General features: G+C 45.5%; 1 protein-coding gene across 1 annotated transcript in view; it reads right to left on the reverse strand.

Moving 5' to 3' along the window:
- Positions 1-24126, reverse strand: part of rhobtb3 (Rho related BTB domain containing 3) — a gene marked incomplete at its 5' end in the record, with an annotated part of 135028 nt that extends 110902 nt beyond the window's left edge. The window contains 3 exon segments of the mRNA XM_080728392.1: positions 7507-7699; positions 22863-23158; positions 24102-24126. Coding sequence (XP_080584518.1) covers positions 7507-7699; positions 22863-23158; positions 24102-24126 — 514 coding nt within the window.
- Positions 24127-25000: the final 874 nt, after the last annotated feature.

Raw genomic sequence — 25000 nt, forward strand, 5'->3', positions numbered from 1 at the left:
CAATACAACGCTCATATGTGTACTTTGGCCTAGCTGGCGGCAGAGGGCAGCCATATACAAAGAATTCATGTGAATTGGGCCGTTTCGCTTACCATCCATTCAGAGCACAGAAATGCATTTTCTAGAACAGATCCACAGAAAACAGCCAGGAAGTGATTTGGGACTCCATTATTGTTGACGTGCGTTGGATTTTTGAGAGCAGCATTACGGGAGATGTTTTTACTGTACACGGCGGCGTAACCCCTCATCAGCTTACAGTCATCAGACAAGGTAAAAAGAACGAGCCGTATTGGCAACGCGTCGCCGTCAAAATTGGGGCGAACGGGAACGTCCGAAGCAGTAAAAGAGTTAACTAGATAGCATCAAACAGACGCTAGGTTCATTGTTTACCTGCTATCTTATCGTTTCATGGTGTAAAGATTGTTATTTCCATAGGATATTGTTTAGGCTGATGTTAGGTTCTTGGATTGGCTGGGATCCTAGTTTATTGAAGCACTACGCTGTCTCTCTTGATGCTCTATGTCAGGGGTCTTCAAAGTTTTCAGGCCAAGGACCCCCTTAGCTGAGAGAGAGATGAAGCAGGGACCCCCTTAGCTGAGAGAGCGATGAAGCAGGGACCCCCTTAGCTGAGAGAGAGATGAAGCAGGGACCCCCCAACTATGTATTGTATAAAGTTGTGTTGCATATTAAAAAATTCATAGATTTCTTAGACAGCTTAGACTAGACTTGTTTGACAGCCTGTCATCAGAGTAGGTTGGTGGACTGACGTGTATCTTTAGAAATCGAACCACTTGAACCGTCCACTCTTCTTTTTCCCTCTACACCAAACTTCTTTGCCAAGAATAGCAGATCTACAAGCTCACAACGCCTCGCAGCGTGAGGCGTTGTGAGCTTGTAGATCGGCTATTTTTGGCTAATGTTCCACACAGAATAGGATAGGGTTCAAGTGGTTTGGGTAGAAAAACTAAAGTTCCTATCATCACACAAAGATTTGGAGGACCCCCTGTGGTAACTCTGAGGACCCCCTCGCGGCCCCAGACCCCGTGTTGAAGACCCCTGCTCTATGTGACCATAAATAACTGTATAACTCAGTGTGTAAAGGTGGTGCCAGTCGGAGCCTTCATTCAGAAAATGTGTAAATAATAACACCACCAACAACGGAACAAGGGACTGACACAGTAATATATCAACCCCCTGGAACACACACACACACACACACACACACACACACACACACACACACACACACACACACGACACACACACACTCTCACACTCACACTCACACTCACACTCACACTCTCACACACACACACACACACACACACACACACACACACACAGAGAGAGAGAGAGAGTAACATTGTTTGCCAACAGTGCATTAAATTCAATAGTGAAACCAAAATGCAATGTTTATATGTTTCTCCACGATGTTCCACAGTCACAGAATAATTCCCTCAAAGAGAACAACAACCGCGGTTCAGTTCAGTACAAGATCAACGCTCTGAGCTACGCATGGATTAACTGAGGATCTGTGAAAAGCCATCAAACAATAATTGCAAGTAATTATTTGGCTTGCATTTTTCAACAGCTTCAAACAGAACACTGATAGGGTTTATCAGGATGCAGAACGCAATACTGAACTAGGAGGTTGGGAGGGATACAACTCAACCAGGGGCGTCACAAGGGGGGGGGGGGGGGGGGGGGGGAGTGGGACTGAGTCACCAGGGCCCAACGTGGAGGGTCCTTAATTATTTTATACTTTAGCTATTGAAAAATAGCAGATATACATATATGTATTTTTGAAGCGGTGAAAACCGCTTCCAATGAGTGGCTTTGTGTGTCCCACGCCCATATATGGTCATTTCAGTCCAGAATGAACAGGTTTTTTCAACAACAAAATGTGTGTTTAATGCCCATGTATGGTCATCTCAGTCCAGAATGAACAGGCTTTTTCAAAAACACAATGTATGTCACCTCATGTCCATATATGGTCACTCCAGTCCAGAATGAACAGGTTTTTTCTGTCCCGTACGTCCAGAATATCAGTCCAGAATGAATAGACTTTTTCAAAAAGCAAAATGTGTGTCCCATGTCCATATATGGCCATTTCAGTTCAGAATGAATAGGATTTATCTGTCCTGTACGTCCAGAATATGTGTGTAATGTCCCTCCCGGTCTGATGAATGGATACTTTAAGGATTGGTCAAGCTTCACATGATAATTTGGCCCTCCATTCTTTATATATTCATTCAGAATATATAAAGAATGTAGAATTCAGAATATATAAAGAATGAATAGATCACAGAGTCCATAACTGTATAGATGTATAGATCACAGAGTTCATAACTCTAGAACACAGAATAAAAGTTCACTGGTTGGACTGAGCTACTAGGGCCCAAGGTGGACGGGCCTTAATTATTTTATACTTTAGCTATTGAAAAATAGCAGATATATATATACAAGCTCCGAGTGCTGCTTGTATATCTGCTATTTTTCAATAATTAAAGCACAACATAATGCATAATCATGCGTTCCCAGCAGTCTAAATGGGTTTAAACCCCCTCCTCCCCCTATGAAGAACATTCATGGGGGGCCCCACAGTGAATCCTTGTTGCACTAACTAGCATTGACTGTTACGGTCTCTTTTTTGTAAGACACTTTATGTATATATACTTATATATTATTCGCCCCCTCTATTGATGCACCTTCTCTTTATTGGTACTGTACTGCTCTTGTTTTTTTTCCTCTTATCTATCTTTTTTCCTACTTCTCTGTAACTTTGTAAATAACAGTATAATGCTGTGCTACAACTGGACAACTGAATTTCCCCCTTGGGATAATAAAGGTATCTATCTATCTATCTATCTATCTATCTACCTTCCTACCTTCCTACCTACCTACCTACCTACCTACCTACCTACCTACCTACCTACCTACCTACCTACCTACCTACCTATCTATCTATCTATCTATCTATCTATCTATCTACCTTCCTTCCTACCTACCTACCTACCTACCTACCTACCTACCTACCTATCTATCTACCTATCTACCTATCTACCTATCTACCTACCTACCTACCTACCTATCTATCTATCTATCTACTCGGGGCCCAGGATTTGGTGGGACACCCCAGCCCATAATATAGCTCTGTGTGTGTGGGGGGGGGGATCAGAGCAGACACAGCGAACAGAGGAAATTAGAGGGATTAGGATGAAGAGGAAGAAAGGAGCCATGGAGAGATTGCACAACGAAGAGAGAGAGAGAGAGAGAGAGAGAGAGAGAGAGAGAGAGAGAGAGAGAGAGAGAGAGAGAGAGAGAATGAGTGGGGCGTGTACAGTACAGTACTGTTACTGTATGCGCCAAGATAAAGAATGCTACTGATAAAACTCTACGTGATACAAATGTAAAAGAGAGACGACTAATTCCATTTGTGCATTGTGTGTTTATGAAAGATAGATAGATACATACTTACATAGACAGACAGACAGACAGACAGACAGACAGACAGACAGACAGACAGACAGACAGACAGACAGACAGACAGACAGACAGACAGACAGAGATGTCATGGTCTGTGCACAAATCCTTCCCTGTGTGTGTGTGTGTGTGTGTGTGTGTGTGTGTGTGTGTGTGTGTGTGTGTGTGTGTGTGTGTGTGTGTGTGTGTGTGTGTGTGTGTGTGTGTGTGTGTGTGTGTGTGTGTGTGTGTGTGTGTGCACAGGACTTCATGCACGCTCTAGAGGTTCTGGGCAGCATGTATGCCCTGGACTGGGTGATCTCCAGCCCACCCAGCAGGAGAGGTACGTTACTAAGAGCTCACACATCACTCTCTGCAGTCATCTGGGAGGAGGGGTGGAGGCACACAGAGGGTGGGAGGGTGGAGGGTGGAGGCACACAGAGGGTGGGAGGGTGGAGGCACACAGAGGGTGGAGGCACACAGAGGGTGGGAGGGTGGAGGGTGGAGGCACACAGAGGGTGGGAGGGTGGAGGCACACAGAGGGTGGAGGCACACAGAGGGTGGGAGGGTGGAGGCACACAGAGGGTGGGAGGGTGGAGGCACACAGAGGGTGGAGGCACACAGAGGGTGGGAGGGTGGAGGCACACAGAGGGTGGGAGGGTGGAGGCACACAGAGGGTGGAGGCACACAGAGGGAGGGAGGGTGGAGGCACACAGAGGGTGGAGGCACACAGAGGGTGGGAGGGTGGAGGCACACAGAGGGTGGGAGGGTGGAGGCACACAGAGGGTGGAGGCACACAGAGGGTGGGAGGGTGGAGGCACACAGAGGGTGGGAGGGTGGAGGCACACAGAGGGTGGAGGCACACAGAGGGAGGGAGGGTGGAGGCACACAGAGGGTGGAGGCACACAGAGGGAGGGAGGGTGGAGGCACACAGAGGGTGGGAGGGTGGAGGCACACAGAGGGAGGGAGGGTGGAGGCACACAGAGGGTGGAGGCACACAGAGGGTGGGAGGGTGGAGGCACACAGAGGGTGGAGGCACACAGAGGGAGGGAGGGTGGAGGCACACAGAGGGTGGAGGCACACAGAGGGAGGGAGGGTGGAGGCACACAGAGGGTGGAGGCACACAGAGGGAGGGAGGGTGGAGGCACACAGAGGGTGGGAGGGTGGAGGCACACAGAGGGTGGAGGCACACAGAGGGTGGGAGGGTGGAGGCACACAGAGGGTGGAGGAGGGTGGAGGCACACAGAGGGTGGAGGCACACAGAGGGTGGAGGAGGGTGGAGGCACACAGAGGGTGGAGGCACACAGAGGGTGGAGGAGGGTGGAGGCACACAGAGGGTGGGAGGGTGGAGGCACAGAGGGTGGGAGGGTGGAGGCACACAGGAGGGTGGAGGCACACAGAGGGTGGGAGGTGGAGGCACACAGAGGGGTGGAGGCACACAGAGGGTGGGAGGGTGGAGGCACACAGAGGGTGGAGGAGGGTGGAGGCACACAGAGGGTGGAGGAGGGTGGAGGCACACAGAGGGTGGGAGGGTGGAGGCACACAGAGGGTGGAGGGTGGATGGGAGGGTGGAGGCACACAGAGGGTGGGAGGGTGGAGGCACACAGAGCGGCACAACAAGAAGACAAGAAGACAAACGGACCCAGTCTAACAGCGAGCGAGCCTCGCTCCCCACCAAGACCTCCCTCTAGTAGTCATCCACAGTAAAACTCCACGGTGTTGATGTTACTCCAAGTAGTGCACGGATGGAAGCGAACGGACCCTCGCGGGTCCACTTCTGTGCATTCTCAGAGTCAACAGAAACACTGAGGATTTTAGGGTGTCCACCCTGCTCTGAAGGTCTGACAGCATCTCAAAGAATCTTTGAGCAGCCGAGCTAAAAATACAGGCTGGCAACAAACATGTGACAGCCGGGCTCCTTTCTAGTTTCTTTTTCTAATCAAAACAGAACAGGATCGGTTGTTTGGTTTTTGATGTTAGCAAATACACAACAGGATTAGTAACACCATCCACTACAGCTAGCAGGAATCAACTTCAGACAGGGGATCTACATTTCAGTTATGTATGGCCGTGTTTTTGCATTTGTTTCTTTGTTTGTGCGTGTACAGTACGTGCTCTACTGCAGTGGTTCTCAACCTGTGGGTTTGGACCCCCAGGGGGTCCCCAGATGATTAACTTAATGTGCAACATTGTTTTCTCACTCTACAGTAAACAAACCAACATAAAGTTTAAGTGTAGAGCATCGCAGCAGAAGAGGTTTACTGGTGCCACTTAATGTGAAAACATATTTTAATTGTTCATATACTACATTTAATAACTACCCTTTGTTTAGCGATTTTCAAAATGTTCTTTTCATAGAAACAAAGGTTGTATGGTCATGATTCACTGCCATCCTGGATGGCTTGGTTCTAGGCTTAACATAATTGTTATAAATACTTTCGTGAAAGTCTATGAGGAAAACGAATGGGAGATTTTAAGTGGCACCAGTAAACCACTTCCGCTGCGATGCTCTATAGAGGGTATCTGCACATTTCTAGAGTGACAATTTAAGGACTTTTTAATACCTCTGAAATGACAAATTAAACACTGGACAAATTGTCAAATATTAGAGCCAGATCTGCTATTTTCACAATAGAACCGTATTATACAAAATGTCATTCCTCAACTCTCTGCTCGTCATGGTGGGGGGGTCCCCATTTAAAATATGATTACGTTGGGGGCCTGAAAAGGTTGAGAACCACTGCTCTACTGAACACACGTGCTCGTCCGTCCTTTCCTGCCAGTTTGAGCTTTTATCCGTTTAGCAGGGCTCATAATGGCCAGGCTACAGCCTGTCTTGGACAGTCTAATGTCTGGCGTTGGTTTGTTTGTTGTGAAGACGCATTAAAGGGGGCTGCAGCCTGCAGGCGGCCAAGCTTAAATGTAATCAGGAGCTTCCTCTCTCTCTCTCTCTCTCTCTCTCTCTCTCTCTCTCTCTCTCTCTCTCCATCGCTGAGAGGACAGGGCCAGAGGACGAAGACACTCAGACAGACATCTCCCTGGTCCGGCGCGACCAACAGAATTCTAATAGCAAAATCAACAACAAAAATCCAATCATCCACTGAAACAGGCGAGCAATCACCTCACGCAAACACAACGACAACGATAAAAAAAAGAGGAGTCATGAAAATTGATCAGGAAAGAGAAATGCCTCCCCCTGGCCAGCCGGGGCGCCTGATGGAGGGGAAAGGAACTGGTTGGAATAACGTGTTCCTTCCACGTGCTACGTCCATCCCAGGGAAATCCCCCCTGTCAGGTGACAAGAAACAACTTGGACTACCCATGCATTGAAGGAAGCATGAGGTCAGTCCGTTGTCTCCCCAGGTGCGGCAGAGGGAGAGCAGAGCCCAGGATTACATAGCTTAAGCAATTGGCACTGGGTGAAAATGGGTTACAAAAATTGTGGGATAAAAATTATGGGAAATTTAAAAAAAAAAGGAAAGAGAAAGAATGCATATTTTGGACCTCACCCTGCAAAACCCTTCAACAGGGGGTCCGGGACCCCTAGGGGGTCCTCAGAGTTACTGCAGGGGGTCCTCCAAATCTTTGAGTGATAGAAAGTTTTTTTCTCCTTTTTTTATATTAACCACTTGAACCCTAGTATAGTGTCCATATTCTGAGAACTTTAGCCAAAAATAGCCGATCTACAAGCTCACAACGCCTCACGCTGCGAGGCGTTGTGAGCTTGTAGATTGGCTATTTTTTGGCAAAGAGCTTTGGATTTCCCCAGCGCAGCCATCAAGATCCCGGCTTCCGATAAAACGGGTGGACGGTGGTATTATGATGCCAGGAGAGGCCGTTCTATAAGCTTTATGGTCAGACCTATAACTCTATAACTATAACTATACTATAACTATAACTCCTCTCTAAGTACTGTAAGATGGACAAGAAGGGCAGAATGTGGAGCGGCCTATAACTCTATAACTATAACTATACTATAACTATAACTCTCCTCTCTAAGTAAGATGAACAAGAAGGGCAGAATGTGGAGCGGTTTCTCCTCACCGTTGAGCCGCGCTCCCACGGCCACCAGGATGACAGGAACTCCCCAGTGCCTCAGCAGGGGGCGGAGCCTGGGCGCGTAGCCGTTCCTCACCTGCTGGAAGGCCAGCTTGTCGTTGACCGAGTATTTAATGACCAGGATGTCAGCGAGCTCCAGGACGCTGCGTACGCTGGCCCAGTCACTGTCCAGCAGGTCCTGAATGGAAGAAACACATAGTACTTTATGACCAGGATGTCAGCGAGCTCCAGGACGCTGCGTACGCTGGCCCAGTCACTGTCCAGCAGGTCCTGAATGGAAGAAACACATAGTACTTTATGACCAGGATGTCAGCCTGCTCCAGGACGCTGCGTACGCTGGCCCAGTCACTGTCCAGCAGGTCCTGAGGAGGAGGAAGCAGTGTTGTTTTAGTATTTAATGACCAGGATGTCAGCCTGCTCCAGGACGCTGCGTACGCTGGCCCAGTCGCTGTCCAGCAGGTCCTGAATGGAAGAAACACAAAGTACTTAATGACCAGGATGTCAGCCTGCTCCAAGACGCTGCGTACGCTGGCCCAGTCACTGTCCAGCAGGTCCTGAATGGAAGAAACACATAGTATTTAATGACCAGGATGTCAGCGAGCTCCAAGACGCTGCGTACGCTGGCCCAGTCACTGTCCAGCAGGTCCTGAGGAGGAGGAGGAATGGAAGAAACACATAGTAAGGGGATTTTATAAGATATTTGACCAATCTGCGAAGTAAATCGTTACCAAGGAATTTCTTCACCAATGTGTTTCTAAAGGTGTGTAATAATATGTACTAAAAGGTTGAAATTCAACTCCCGGGGGAAACCTCATAAAAAAATCAAACCTCGGTTCGAAGTGAAGCGGTGAACTTTTATTCTATGTGTTCTAGAGTTATGAACTCTGTGATCTATACATCTATACAGTTATGGACTCTGTGATCTATTCATTCTTTATATAATATTCTGAATTCTACATTCTTTATATATTCTGAATGAATATATAAAGAATGGAGGGCCACATTATCATGTGAAGCTTGACCAATCCTCAAAGTATCCATTCATCAGACCGGGAGGGACATTACACACATATTCTGGACGTACAGGACAGATAAAACCTGTTAATTCTGAACTGAAATGGCCATATATGGACATGGGACACACATTTTGCTTTTTGAAAAAGCCTGTTCATTCTGGACTGATATTCTGCACGTACGGGACAGAAAAAACCTGTTCATTCTGGCCTGGAGTGACCATATATGGACATGAGGTGACATGTTTTTGAAAAACCCTGCTCATTCTGGACTGAGATCACCATATATGGTAATTAAACGGACATTCTGTTTTTGAAAAAGCCTGTTCATTCTGGACTAAAATGACCATATATGGGCGTGGGACACACAAAGCCACTCATAGGAAGCAGTTTTCACCGCTTCAAAAACCGATTTGTGTTTATGTCCCATTCATTTACTAAACAGGAAAAAAATACAAAAAATAAATCTGCTTTAAGTAGCATGTGAGGGGTTAAACTAGGGGTTTTTCATGATGCTGAATCCATTGCAAGCATTTGTTTTGCACGAAAAACATTTCTTGGGCTGAATCGTCACTGTTCACAGTTTTGTGGGGGCCATTTGTAGCCCACGGAATGTTTTTTGTGCAAAACAAATGCTTGCAATGGATTCAGCATCATGAAAAACCCCTCACATGTTACTTAGAGCAGATTTATATTTTGTATTTTTTTCCTGTATAGTAAAGTTAATGGGACACAAACACAAATAATGTTTTTTATGAGGTTTCCCCCGGGAGTTGAATTTCAACCTTTTAGTACGATTTTCTTATGTTCCCCTTACACACATGGAATTTATAGGCACTGTCACAATTATTGCACAATTGCCTGGTCACAGTTATTTTTGAGCGGTGGTAAACCGCTCCATAGAGTGGCTGTGCGTGTGTCTGTAGCCTTTTTCCCCAGCGTTTTGCCATAGTAAAACGTGTGTGTGTAGCATAGCCTGTACATCCTAGACTCAAATCCTAGTCTGAAGACGTTATGCAAGCACGACCACCGCTCACTTCACATTGGGTGTGATTTTTTCTACTAGTAAGACGCCTCAATGCAAGCACGACCACCGCTCACTTCACATTGGGTGTGATTTTTTCTACTAGTAAGACGCCTCAGGGCGACATGCGACCAATGGCGAGGTTGCGCCAATTCTTGGCCATCTGGCCAGTGATGTATATCGGACCAGTTACCCATACATGGAGACCCCTGCATGATAGTCAACAATGTGATGTCAGAACATGCCCATATATGGACATTACCAAATATGGGCATTCCCAGATATGCCCTTAATATTGATGACATCGGGACAGGGATCTCCATATATGGGCATAAAACCGACAAGGACGTAATTCATTTGCAAGTGTGACTCGTGATGACATCAGCGATCTCCATATATGAGCATAAAAGGGACATCAAGCCAGAGCGTGATGTCAGAGCGGCAAACCCATTCTGTTAAGAGTGGTTCCCATGACATCACAGTGACATCAGAGCATGATGTCAGAGCGACAAACCCATAGAACCACAGACAAACCCATAGAACCACAAACAAACCCATAGAACCACAGACAAACCCATAGAACCACAGACAAACCCATAGAACCACAGACAAACCCATAGAACCACAGACAAACCCATAACTACAGACAAACCCATAGAACTACAGTGTACATACATACACTTCTACACACACGTCTACACAGACATGGACAAGCTGAGACATTTCTCATGGTAAACTGTGACCTTTGGTCGCAATAATCGTCATCAGGCCCGGAGTTTTGTCATTTTAGGGGCGTGGCCACTTGGCCTTTGGTGTTATCCATTTTTTGAGGGCACAAAGTCCAAATGCCACGGCAGGAAGACCATCAAATAAAACAAGATTTTAGTCCATTGAAAGAATTTATTGAATTTAAGGGTTAGGGATGATAACATAATCTGCAGTGAAATACAGTAGATAAATGATGGTATTTACAATCTGATCCATGCTCAGCCCTGCACCAATCAACGTCACTGGATTGGTTTAAAGACGGGGACTCGGGGGAGTTGAGATTTCAGAATCTCAACAAAAGACACTGGTGTCTACATGACAAGAAAGAGACAGAGTAGAAAGTGGTACAGTCAGCTGGGGCATTAAGGCCACTGTGGCCTCAGGTCATGCCATTGGTTTGAGGGGCATTAAGGCCACTGTGGCCTCAGGTCATGTCATTGGTTTGAGGAGCATTAAGGCCACTGTGGCCTCAGGTCATGTCATTGGTTTGAGGGGCATTAAGGCCACTGTGGCCTCAGGTCATGTCATTGGTTTGAGGGGCATTAAGGCCACTGTGGCCTCAGGTCATGTCATTGGTTTGAGGGGCATTAAGGCCACTGTGGCCTCAGGTCATGCCATTGGTTTGAGGGGCATTAAGGCCACTGTGGTCTCAGGTCATGCCATTGGTTTGAGGGGCATTAAGGCCACTGTGGCCTCAGGTCATGCCATTGGTTTGAGGGGCATTAAGGCCACTGTGGTCTCAGGTCATGCCATTGTTTTGAGGGGCATTAAGGCCACTGTGGCCTCAGGTCATGTCATTGGTTTGAGGGGCATATAAGGCCACTGTGGCCTCAGGTCATGCCATTGGTTTGAGGGGCATATAAGGCCACTGTGGCCTCAGGTCATGCCATTGGTTTGAGGGGCATTAAGGCCACTGTGGCCTCAGGTCATGCCATTGGTTTGAGGGGCATTAAGGCCTCTGTGGTCTCAGGTCATGCCATTGGTTTGAGGGGCATTAAGGCCACTGTGGCCTCAGGTCATGTCATTGGTTTGAGGGGCATATAAGGCCACTGTGGCCTCAGGTCATGCCATTGGTTTGAGGGGCATATAAGGCCACTGTGGCCTCAGGTCATGCCATTGGTTTGAGGGGCATTAAGGCCACTGTGGCCTCAGGTCATGCCATTGGTTTGAGGGGCACAAGGCCAAACTGAGGGGCAATGGCGGCCTTGGCTTTCATCGCCTCCCTGAAATTCCTGCTCTGATCGTCATAATCATGTCCATGTTATTTATAACTCATAATGCAACGTGGTGTGAGTTTGTAGATCAGCTAATTCCACGACTTTTTAAAGTGGAATATCCCTTTAAGTAAATACTAAATATGTCAGTCATAAGTAGGCATTACCACCACCCATGACCAAAATGTTTATTTTAAAACAAAATGCCAGACGCCAGAGGGCTGTTTGTCACATCTGCTGTGTGGGATTTCTGTTTACCAAGCCTAAAAGCACAAATAGAAATGTAATTTTTTTGTACTTTCTATGCTCCAATGTTCAATGCCAAAAACCCCAATGGAATCATGAATCGCAACTATTTGTGTTAACCGTCAATTTGTCCTGACCGTGACGACCCTAGAATGAACAGTTTGCACTGCAGGCGGACACATTCTCCTGGCTGGGAGGCCCAGAGATCAGTGAGCGAGCCGTTAAAACGCTAACCTCACAGTAAACGCTAACCTCACAGTAAACGCTAACCTCACAGTAAACGCTAACCTCACAGTAAACGCTAACCTCACAGTAAACGCTAACCTCACAGTACCTGTAAACTAAAGCCGTTAAAACGCTAACCTCACAGTAAACGCTAACCTCACAGTAAACGCTAACCTCACAGTACCTGTAAACTAAAGCTGTTAAAACGCTAACCTCACAGTAAACGCTAACCTCACAGTACCTGTAAACTAAAGCCGTTAAAACGCTAACCTCACAGTAAACGCTAACCTCACAGTACCTGTAAACTAAAGCTGTTAAAACGCTAACCTCACAGTAAACGCTAACCTCACAGTAAACGCTAACCTCACAGTACCTGTAAACTAAAGCTGTTAAAACGCTAACCTCACAGTAAACGCTAACCTCACAGTACCTGTAAACTAAAGCTGTTAAAACGCTAACCTCACAGTAAACGCTAACCTCACAGTAAACGCTAACCTCACAGTAAACGCTAACCTCACAGTACCTGTAAACTAAAGCCGTTAAAACGCTAACCTCACAGTAAACGTTAACCTCACAGTACCTGTAAACTAAAGCCGTTAAAACGCTAACCTCACAGTAAACACTAACCTCACAGTACCTGTAAACTAAAGCCGTTAAAACGCAAACCTCACAGTACCTGTAAACTAAAGCCGTTAAAACGCAAACCTCACAGTACCTGTAAACTAAAGCCGTTAAAACGCAAACCTCACAGTACCTGTAAACTAAAGCCGTTAAAACGCTAACCTCACAGTACCTGTAAACTAAAGCCGTTAAAACGCTAACCTCACAGTACCTGTAAACTAAAGCCGTTAAAACGCTAACCTCACAGTAAACGCTAACCTCACAGTACCTGTAACATCCCACCTTCATCTACTGAACACACACACCTCTGCAGGGAATGGAATGAGTGAGTGAGCTTTAACCTGAGTGCTGCAAAAACCTTTTGTTATACACCGAAAACAACAGCAAGGCCTGATTCATCTCATCGCAAGGACAAAAACTAAAAAGTTTATTGATCTTTGGGGGGGGGGGGGACACAAATAGATAGAGAACTTGATGGTGGCCACAGCAGCGTTGTTTTTAATAGCGAATTTTGATTTAGTTTTAGTCATAGTCTTTTGAATAAAATGTAATTTAGTTTTAGTCATAATTTAGTCACCTGAAAAGTTTTAGTTTTAGTCGACTAAAGGTCATAAGATTTTATGGCGACTAAATCTACAGTTGATTTAGTCAACTAAAATGTATTTTGGCAGGCCTTGGCTTGATGGCATCGTAATGACTGATTTTACACTTGATTGCGTGCTGAAAATAGCCGATCTACAAGCTCACAACGCGCCACAGTGCGACACGTTGTGAGCTTGTAGATCTGCTATTTTCAGCATGCAACACCTGAGAGCAACCAAACATATAGGGTGCGTTCGGAAACCCGCACCGAGTGTGTGCTTGGTGTAGTGAGTGCAGTGGGCGTGACTTTGGAGAGTGCGTTCAGTGTGGCTTATTTACGAACGACCAGTTTTAACAGGCAGCTGTGTGCTTTTTCACTCTGAACTCTGAAGGTAAACTTTCTGAAAAGCAGCAGTTGCTGAGTATGCTAACGTAACGTTGCTATTAGGAGATGTAGGTCTAATTCACAACATTGGCATACCTGCTGTTAATTTACATGTTGATGTGTGTGAAACTATCAAGCGCAAACGACCGCTTGATAGTTTAAGCTGCAAGTGCTGTATTTTGCGGTTATTTCCTCCATTGTTCACAGCTGAGAAGCATTCGAGACACTGCCATGAAAACCAACCAATCAGAACACCGCACCGCCGCACCACACCGTCAAACCCCATCTTCTGAGTAGGGTTGGTGAGTGCGTGCACTCAGCACACTGGTGCGCCACGCACTGGATTTCCGAACGACAACGCACCAAGTGCACCGAATAAAGGAATGACAACATGGCACACCAGTGCGTTGAGTGCGCATTTCCGAACGCACCCATAATGACTCTCTTCAGCACTAGTCCCTCCCTAACGTTTTAGTGACTTTGGAGAGTGCGTTCAGTGTGGCTTATTTACGAACGACCAGTTTTAACAGGCAGCTGTGTGCTTTTTCACTCTGAACTCTGAAGGTAAACTTTCTGAAAAGCAGCAGTTGCTGAGTATGCTAACGTAACGTTGCTATTAGGAGATGTAGGTCTAATTCACAACATTGGCATACCTGCTGTTAATTTACTTGTTGATGTGTGTGAAACTATCAAGCGCAAACGACCAATTAAGCTGCAAGTGCTGTATTTTGCGGTTATTTCCTCCATTGTTCACAGCTGAGAAGCATTCGAGACACTGCCATGAAAACCAACCAATCAGAACACCGCACCGCCGCACCACACCGTCAAACCCCATCTTCTGAGTAGGGTTGGTGAGTGCGTGCACTCAGCACACTGGTGCGCCACGCACTGGATTTCCGAACGACAACGCACCAAGTGCACCGAATAAAGGAATGACAACATGGCACACCAGTGCGTTGAGTGCGCATTTCCGAACGCACCCATAATGACTCTCTTCAGCACTAGTCCCTCCCTAACGTTTTAGTGACTTTGGAGAGTGCGTTCAGTGTGGCTTATTTACGAACGACCAGTTTTAACAGGCAGCTGTGTGCTTTTTCACTCTGAACTCTGAAGGTAAACTTTCTGAAAAGCAGCAGTTGCTGAGTATGCTAACGTAACGTTGCTATTAGGAGATGTAGGTCTAATTCACAACATTGGCATACCTGCTGTTAATTTACTTGTTGATGTGTGTGAAACTATCAAGCGCAAACGACCAATTAAGCTGCAAGTGCTGTATTTTGCGGTTATTTCCTCCATTGTTCACAGCTGAGAAGCATTCGAGACACTGCCATGAAAACCAACCAATCAGAACACCGCACCGCCGCACCACACCGTCAAACCCCATCTTCTGAGTAGGGTTGGTGAGTGCGTGCACTCAGCACACTGGTGCGCCACGCACTGGATTTCCGAACGACAACGCACCAAGTGCACCGAATAAAGGAATGACAACATGGCACACCAGTGCGTTGAGTGCGCATTTCCGAACGCACCCATAATGACTCTCTTCAGCACTAGTCCCTCCCTAACGTTTTAGTGACTTTGGAGAGTGCGTTCAGTGTGGCTTATTTACGAACGACCAGTTTTAACAGGCAGCTGTGTGCTTTTTCACTCTGAACTCTGAAGGTAAACTTTCTGAAAAGCAGCAGTTGCTGAGTATGCTAACGTAACGTTGCTATTAGGAGATGTAGGTCTAATTCACAACATTGGCATACCTGCTGTTAATTTACATGTTGATGTGTGTGAAACTATCAAGCGCAAACGACCAATTAAGCTGCAAGTGCTGTATTTTGCGGTTATTTCCTCCATTGTTCACAGCTGAGAAGCATTCGAGACACTGCCATGAAAACCAACCAATCAGAACACCGCACCGCCGCACCACACCGTCAAACCCCATCTTCTGAGTAGGGTTGGTGAGTGCGTGCACTCAGCACACTGGTGCGCCACGCACTGGATTTCCGAACGACAACGCACCAAGTGCACCGAATAAAGGAATGACAACATGGCACACCAGTGCGTTGAGTGCGCATTTCCGAACGCACCCATAATGACTCTCTTCAGCACTAGTCCCTCCCTAACGTTTTAGTCTAGTTTTTATTTTGTTGACGAAATTGTCAATATTATTTAGTCTTAGTTTTTGTCTTCACAGCTTAGTTTTTATTTAGTATTTATTTAGTTTTCGTCAGTGACAAAAACGCAGTCGACAAACATTTTTGTCTCCACCAGCCGAAGGCTGAGGGAGAGTATGTTTTCCCCTCCGTCCGTCCGTGCGTGCGTCCGTGCGTCCGTCCGTCCGTTTGTCCGTTACCAGCTAATCTCCGGCGCCGTTGGCCCGGTCGCTGCCAAACTGATCACACACACTCCCTGGATGCCAAATCAGAACCTCTGCCCCACATTTTTCAAATCAGCCTCATGGTGGCGCTATAACAGGCCGATTTGTGTGGCCTGGTGGAGACCTGTGCTCGGAAGAGCACTGCTTCTAGTTCGTCATAGTTTTAGTCTAGGAAATCAACACTGGGCCAGAGCAGTCTTCATGGGGTTAGACTGCACTAACTAGTATACTAGGCTGCACTAACTAGTACTAGGCTGCACTAACTAGTAGTTAGACTGCACTAACTAGTACTAGGCTGCACTAACTAGTACTAGGCTGCACTAACTAGTACTAGGCTGCACTAACTAGTAGTTAGACTGCACTAACTAGTACTAGGCTGCACTAACTAGTAGTTAGACTGCACTAACTAGTATACTAGGCTGCACTAACTAGTAGTTAGACTGAACTAACTAGTATACTAGGCTGCACTAACTAGTACTAGGCTGCACTAACTAGTACTAGGCTGCACTAACTAGTAGTTAGACTGCACTAACTAGTATACTAGGCTGCACTAACTAGTACTAGGCTGCACTAACTAGTAGTTAGACTGCACTAACTAGTATACTAGGCTGCACTAACTAGTACTAGGCTGCACTAACTAGTAGTTAGACTGCACTAACTAGTATACTAGGCTGCACTAACTAGTACTAGGCTGCACTAACTAGTAGTTAGACTGCACTAACTAGTATACTAGGCTGCACTAACTAGTACTAGGCTGCACTAACTAGTAGTTAGACTGCACTAACTAGTACTAGGCTGCACTAACTAGTACTAGGCTGCACTAACTAGTAGTTAGACTGCACTAACTAGTACTAGGCTGCACTAACTAGTAGTTAGACTGCACTAACTAGTATACTAGGCTGCACTAACTAGTAGTTAGACTGAACTAACTAGTAGTTAGACTGCACTAACTAGTACTAGGCTGCACTGAAGGCTATGAGCACAGAACAACGTCTCACGCAGTAGCAAATTCATTTTATGCAAAAGTTGAAAATAAGGTTCCTTGGAACAATGGAGACGTTTTCTTAAGGCTGCCAGTGGCATCACCGCTGCAAGGCAAGCATCACCGCTGCAAGGCAAAGCAAGCAGCCTTGGAATTTCAAATGTGGTGACAACAGTACAGTACATAGCAGCGTGGAGGCAGAGGGGAGAGAGACTATCGTAAACAAACAGCCCCCCTGCACCATCCTTTAAACGTGACACTGAATGCTCTGGCAAAAGATATCTCACTCCCTTCCCAGGGTGCCGTGATGTTTTGGCCTGCCCTGACCTTGCTCTGCCCATTAAATCGGGGGCCGAAAAAAAGGAAAATCCACCGTCTTCACTCATGCAGATCAGCGATCACAAAACAGGAGATGAGAGCAGAACAACACAGATGAGGACACGGGGATGACAACAAAGAGATGACAACAAAGAGATGACAGCACAGACAGAGAGACTGTAGAGATTAGAGATGCATGATATTGAGTGACTAAAAAATCAAATCTGATGCAGATATTGAAATGCAAGTTTCTTTCCAGTAGAGCAATGGTTCTCAAACCTTTTGGGCTTCAGTTCCCCCTTTTCCTGATTGCTGAATCCAAGTACCCCCTTTAATCCACAACATTTTGACAAGAAAATACTGACATTAAATGGGTACACATTATTGTGTATCATTATTTTATGCTTTAACTATTGAAAAATAGCAGGCATGTCAAGCTTGTAGATCTGCTATATATTTTTTTTATTGTGAAAATTAGAATTTTGACCCGATTCTATAAGTGTCTTTTGAATCCTTCTAAGGTTTTTAAAAAAAACCTATGTTTCGATGTCAGCAATCTGGCCAGCCATCGTCAAAGAAAAGGTCCTTTTCACTTAACTGGAGCTCAGTTAGTCTGTTCTTGATATCTTTGATATATTCAAAGATTTGCACACATTTTCACGACTTTTTCAAAAACAGCAGATCTACAAGCTCGCAGCGCGGCACTCGGTGCCCCCCTGTAGTACCTCTGCGTACCCCTAGATATCTCAGGGGTTCCCAAACTTTTTTGTCTCAGGGCACCCCATACATAGTTTTTTTTTTATCCGAGGCAGCCCTACATTAAAATTTTCACTCCCAGCACCATATATTTAAAGCATATTGTCGTTGTCAGGTGGAAACAGGTGTCCAAAACTGTTCGTTTTGTATTTATCATCTATAAAATGTACTAAACTAGTGAAAACAGAAGATCTACAAGCACAGTGCTTGTAGATCGGCTGTTTTCACTAGTTTTGTGCAACGGTCTTGTATGATGAAGCAGGGCAAAAGACATGAGGAGAATGATACGAGGTTTCTGCCCGACAGTGACGATATTTGAGTGATTATGTTGTGAGGAAAACGTTGAGATAATAGCCATTTTGGTTAGAACTGATTTAAAATTATACTAAATAATATTTTTTCAAGTGTCCAAATAAATTCCAAATATTATCAAATTATCCCGCGGCACCCCTGAACTGCTGTCACGACACCCCAGGGTGCCCCGTCACCCACCCCTGACCTGGGGGTACACGACATACCCCCGTTTGAGAGACACTGCAGTAGGGCTTACCTTACAGCTGTTGTACAGTAACCGTGACGCTGGCTGCAGATGCAGACTCACTAATAAACAGTGCATTCTTATTGCCTGATTCGTTAGGCCCACGGATGCACACATTACAGTGCAGGCAATGTAAACAGGGACGTGCTGGCCATTGGGAAAAGCAGGACAACTCCCGAACGGCCGGTTCATTCTCGGCCGGTCCAGGCCGGGCCATTAGGAAAAAATTAAACTGTTTGCCCAAAAGTAAAAATTAAACTGTTTGCACAAAAGTAGTGAAAACAGCAGATCTACAAGCACACAACGCCTCGCACCGCGAGGCGTTGTGTGCTTGTAGATTCGCTGTTTTCACTAGTTTAAATCATTTTTTAAATGATAAATACAAAACAAACGGTTTTGGACATACAAGGTTTCCACCCAACAACAACGAAATATAGGGCTAATCAGTGATCGAGTTATACCCACAGAGCTATGGGAGCCCTATTCTGGCGGCGCCGAAGGCGCCGCCAGAATAGGGCTCCCATAGCCCTATTCTGGCCACCTGGCCGTGCCCGGTGTCAAAGCGTGCAAAAAAAGTGTTAAGGTTATCCACCAACTTTCTACCCGATAAAAAAATCGGGTAATTGCGGATATAAAGTCGCCTAAAACGGGTACTTTCCTATATTAAATCATATTAAATCGGGTATTTCGCGGATATAAAGTCGGCTAAAACGGGTATTTCCTATATTAAATCATATTTTTCCTTTCACAATATTAATTCGGGCTTCACATTGGCTATGTTGACAACTCCAGGCAGTCTTTTCTGTTCATATTAACTCACCATTATTGCTCAGCCTCCAGTTCCCAATTCCTCCATCTGATGATCTGAGCTCTGAGCCATCCAGCCAAAAGTTCCCGTTCTGGTAGCATAAAGTCGGCTAAAATGGGTATTTTTCTTTCTCAAAACAAGGCGGGTCGGGTTCATATTTATTTACTAAAAAAAACAATGTCACGGGCACAGGCTACAGTCTTGCTCACAAGACAGCGTTGTTTGGTTGTTTGTTGCTGTCCGAGTGTCCGCCTTCCTTTGCCGTCCGGGCCGTGGCTAGAACAGACACTCGACGCAGTGGTTCCTAGCTTATGGGGAAAGAAAGCCTGGTAGGCGAGGTTAGGGGAAAGGTAGGAAGTAGGAACCATTGCAGCGAGTGTGTTATAACCCGGGCGGTAAAGGAAGACTCACACCCCACATTAAATGCGCCTGATTTATAATAATAAAATGAATAGTAGGATTAAACGGTGTGATGTCATTGTTTAGTCTTACTGTCTAACATGTTTATTTAGTATATCTAGTTAACATAAATAATATAAATTCTTCCAATGGAACATAAAAAATAAAAAATACACACTTAGAAAAAAAGAGACCCCAAAGGGGGTTGTTGACTATGGGGTCCCAGACTTTAACTATGGGAGCTAAGCCCCTACTGGCTCCCACATAACTCGAACTCTGGGGCTAATTCATGTAATTGCCCCACTGGCTTGTCACTTGTCATGATCTGAAATGGCAAATCTAATCTTTGAGAAGCAGCAGTGCTATAGAGAGAGATCTCTCTCTATAGCGCACAATGAGGGCCTCTCCAACTCTTTTTCCCAGGCTGAATCAGGGGCCCAGCACGTCCCTGAATGTAAATGTAGTATATTTTACTTCACATTATTCCAACTTGTTGACCCCGTTGGAAAAGCTTCTCCAGAAAACACTGATTGAATCTGCAGCCTTCATCGTCACAAAAGGCTTTTTCAGCTTCACATGCAAAGCCATTAATCGTGCATCACTAGTTGAGAGACACAGAATCATTATATGAAGTCATGTTTGTTAACGCATCAACATTCAGAGGACTCCTAGCGCTTGTGGAACCAACCGTTACTGCTTTGTACTTTCTCACCCTAATTGGTGGATATGAATACGTTTTATATCAAATGCATACAGTGATGGATGGATGGTAAACACCTGTGTCAGTTATGCAGAGGTGCTTGAAAAGCTATCTATCTATCTATCTATCTATCTATCTATCTATCTATCTATCTATCTATCTATCTATCTATCTATCTATCTATGAATCTATCTATCTATCTATCTATCTATCTATCTATCTATGAATCTATCTATGAATCTATCTATCTATCTATCTATCTATCTATCTATCTATCTATCTATGAATCTATCTATCTATCTATCTATCTATCTATCTATCTATCTATGAATCTATCTACCTACCTACCTATCTATCTATCTATCTATCTATCTATCTATCTATCTATCTATCTATCTATCTATCTATCTGTCTATCTATCTATCTATCTATCTATGAATCTATCTATCTATCTATCTATCTATGAATCTATCTACCTACCTACCTACCTACCTACCTACCTACCTACCTACCTACCTACCTACCTACCTATCGATATATCTATCTATCTATCTATCTATCTATCTATCTATGAATCTATCTATCTATCTATCTATCTATCTATCTATCTATCTATCTATCTATCTACGTACGTATCTGTTTCAAATTGGGGTTCGGGAAATCCCAGGGGTCCTTTGGGGGGTTCCAGGGGGCCCTCAGAAAAGCTACATATTGCATCAAAATCAGATTAAAGGAGTATTTCACCCACATCTATTGATTATTGCCATGGACACTTGAGTTCAGTAATATCTTTTGTTTTTTGTCGCATTCCTAAGACAGTCATTTGATTACAGTGAATTTACCCCCTTTGATTCGGATGGGGACCCAAATGCATGTACTATAATATTGTTTTTAGCTTAGGAATGTGACGAATACAAAAACAATATTATTAGACTCAAGTCTCCATGGCGTGAATAATCAATAGGAAAAAAAGTAGTTTTGGGTAGGGATGTCCCGATACCACTTTTTTGCTGACCGAGTACAAGTACGAGTACTTCATTTTGAGTACTCGCCGATACCGAGTACCGATACGAGTACAATTAATAATACAAAATGTCTTTAATTTTTTTTTTTTTTTTATCAGATGTTCCTCACTTTCTGGCTGTATATAACACATTAAATTGCATTGCTTTCCCAGAACATGGCACAACTGCCACACATTTCACTTTTTTTTTCAGGTTTAGCCCATGGAAATTCCTGTACTGTGCATGATCTTCTAGATCTGCTATGCTCAAACATTTTGTATTTTTACTTTTGATACTTTAAGAGAGAGAGAGAAAGGCGAAGTGGCGGAACACACAGGGTACTCGGGCGCTTTGTGAGCAGTATCGGACGAGTACCGATACCGCAAAATAGGCCGGTATCGGGGCGAGTACCGATACCACGAGTACCGATACCGCAACCCTAGTTTTGGGGTGAACTACTCCTTTAACCCTACATCAGGTGAAAATAGTAGATCTGCTATTTTCCCAGAAATCTTGATATTTTGCAAACATAATTATATCTTACTGGCACTAAAATCTTTTCAGGTGGGGGTCCTCTCCTCTGGCCAATAAATAAATACACATTCATTTGGGGGTCCTTGACGTGAGCATGCACCTTTACTAAGCTCCAAACAGCCCAAAACAAACTAATTAGGGTCCTGCTTAACCTTCCTATCAGACTCACCTCACCACCACTCACCAGTTAAGAGTGGGGTGGCTCAGAGTAGATGACAGAGTACAGCAACTTGCAATGGGCCTGGTGTACAAGATACACTACACCACTATGATACCCAAGTACCTGTCAAAATACTTTATAAACATTAAGGATGTCCATAATTACAACGCCAGAGGTAGCGCCACAGATCACTTTCAACCCAGAGTCACCTCAAAGAAAGGGTCAAACTCGTTCTTCTGCTATACCACCAAAATGTGGAACGCCTTACCGAAGGCCTTAAAGGAGTGTGGATCACTAGCATCCTTTAAAATCGCCCTGAAAAACCACTTACAGGCAGCAGCCGTTCGCAACTGGTAAAAACAAACCCAGCCCAGCCCTACCCTCCCCTGCCCCTTCTTTGTATATACTTACTGTTTGTATAGACTTACTGTTTTTTTGTTTATTCTTTCTTTTTTCCTGACTATATCTACTGCATAGTACTGTGTTCTATTTGTCTGTCATTCAATGCTATATGAGATACTTTAATGGTTTCCTGTGGAAATAAGCTTAGTCTTTTCTAGGATCTCCTTTTAGTAGACCTTGTACCAGTGAACTGTACCGTCATGAAACTGTACCTTTTCCTATGCAACCTGACAATAAAGTCTTCAATCAATCAATCAATCAATCAATCAAAGCCTTGGATCCATCATATCTTACCCAGCTTGGACAGTCTCGTACCACCACGGTTACGTCTCCGAACACACGCGAGCTGTACTCCATGAAGGCGGGGTTGTGGGGGCTTCCCTCCAGCTCCCTGGGGCCCAGCACGGCCCCGTGGCCCAGGTAGCTCCACAGCAGGCCCCCCTGCAGCTGGCCCTGGCCCATAGCCTCCTCCCCCGGCCCCACGCCTCCAGGACACTCGCTGCCCAGGGCCACGATGTGAATGGACCTGCAGAGGAGGGGAGAGAAGTGCAACCAGCCAGCATGGAACAACAAGCAGGGTTCCCACACATCTTTACCAATTCATTTCCAAAACTTTTCCAAAACTTTTCCAGAATATTTAACCCAATTTCCAGGACTATATAACAATAATTCAGCTCAATAACAGGTCGCTTACTCCTATGCGCAATGCCCAAAGACAGGTAGTGTAGGCCTATGCCAGTGGTTCTCAACCTTTTCAGGCCGTGACCCCCGAAATAATCATATTTTAACTGGGGACCCCCAACCTGACGAGCACTAAGAGTTGAGGAATTTTGTATAACACGGTTCTATTGTGAAAATAGCAGATCTACATGCTCACAACGCCTCGCGAGGTATTAACAAAATCAATAATCAAAGACAATGCATAGCTATTTTCTTCCAGGACCTTCCAGGACCCATGATAAATTCCAAAACTTTACTGGAATTTTTTTTTTCTAATTGCAAAATATTTCCAGGAATTTCATGACCGTGGGAACCCTGAAAAAGCCATGCATGATGATGATGATGATGATGATGATGATGATGATGATGATGATGATGATGATGATGATGATGATGATGGGGGGGACAGTTTGGTGGATCTGTCACCCCTGCCTGGGCCTCTGAGACCAAAACACTGGTCTGGTTGGGAGCGAGGAGGAGGACATAACAGATACCTATTTCGTCCCGCGAGGAAAATTCTGTATTTTCAGCCCAACCAGGCTATTAGGGGTTAAGAGTCTTTAATGCTCAGGGACCAGTGGCGTCAGTTCAGAAAAAGCTAAGGTATGGCAACATGACTGGTGTCATGTTGCCATACCTTAGCAACAGGCATGATACATTTATTTTAAGAAGTACATTCTATTTTTCCCTCCGTTTCTACGGTTTCTTGGGCTGGATATGGCAGCCTGGAACGGTTGTTCAAGTGCAGCTAAACTTGGCATGTTAGTAAATGTGCCACAATTAACAATAATGAATTGCACCTGTGCAGCTGACCTGCGGAACCTGGGAATATTACCATTCTGTCAAGTTGGGGAGAATTTTGCAAGTAACTTTTATTTCCCCCCCTGGACCCAGGGTATGGCAGCTGCATACCCCTGCCATATCCAGTTGACGCCCCTGTCAGGGACACACATGGACATTGCTACCCTGGAATCGAACCTGGGACAACCAGGGACTCTGGGCTCCCTAACCATTCAGCAGTGGAATCGAACCTGGGACAACCAGGGACTCTGGGCTCCCTAACCATTCAGCTGTGGAATCGAACCTGGGACAACCAGGGACTCTGGGCTCCCTAACCATTCAGCTGTGGAATCGAACCTGGGACAACCAGGGACTCTGGGCTCCCTAACCATTCAGCTATGGAATCGAACCTGGGACAACCAGGGACTCTGGGCTCCCTAACCATTCAGCTATGGAATCGAACCTGGGACAACCAGGGGACTCTGGGCTCCCTAACCATTCAGCTGTGGAATCGAACCTGGGACAACCAGGGACTCTGGGCTCCCTAACCATTCAGCTATGGAATCGAACCTGGGACAACCAGGGACTCTGGGCTCCCTAACCATTCAGCTGTGGAATCGAACCTGGGACAACCAGGGACTCTGGGCTCCCTAACCATTCAGCAATGGAATCGAACCTGGGACAACCAGGGACTCTGGGCTCCCTAACCATTCAGCTGTGGAATCGAACCTGGGACAACCAGGGACTCTGGGCTCCCTAACCATTCAGCTGTGGAATCGAACCTGGGACAACCAGGGACTCTGGGCTCCCTAACCATTCAGCAATGGAATCGAACCTGGGACAACTAGGGGACTCTGGGCTCCCTAACCATTCAGCTGTGGAATCGAACCTGGGACAACCAGGGACTCTGGGCTCCCTAACCATTCAGCAAT

Source organism: Nannobrachium achirus (genome assembly GCF_963921795.1).
Source record: "Nannobrachium achirus genome assembly, chromosome: 6".
In the NCBI taxonomy this organism is placed as follows: domain Eukaryota; kingdom Metazoa; phylum Chordata; class Actinopteri; order Myctophiformes; family Myctophidae; genus Nannobrachium; species Nannobrachium achirus.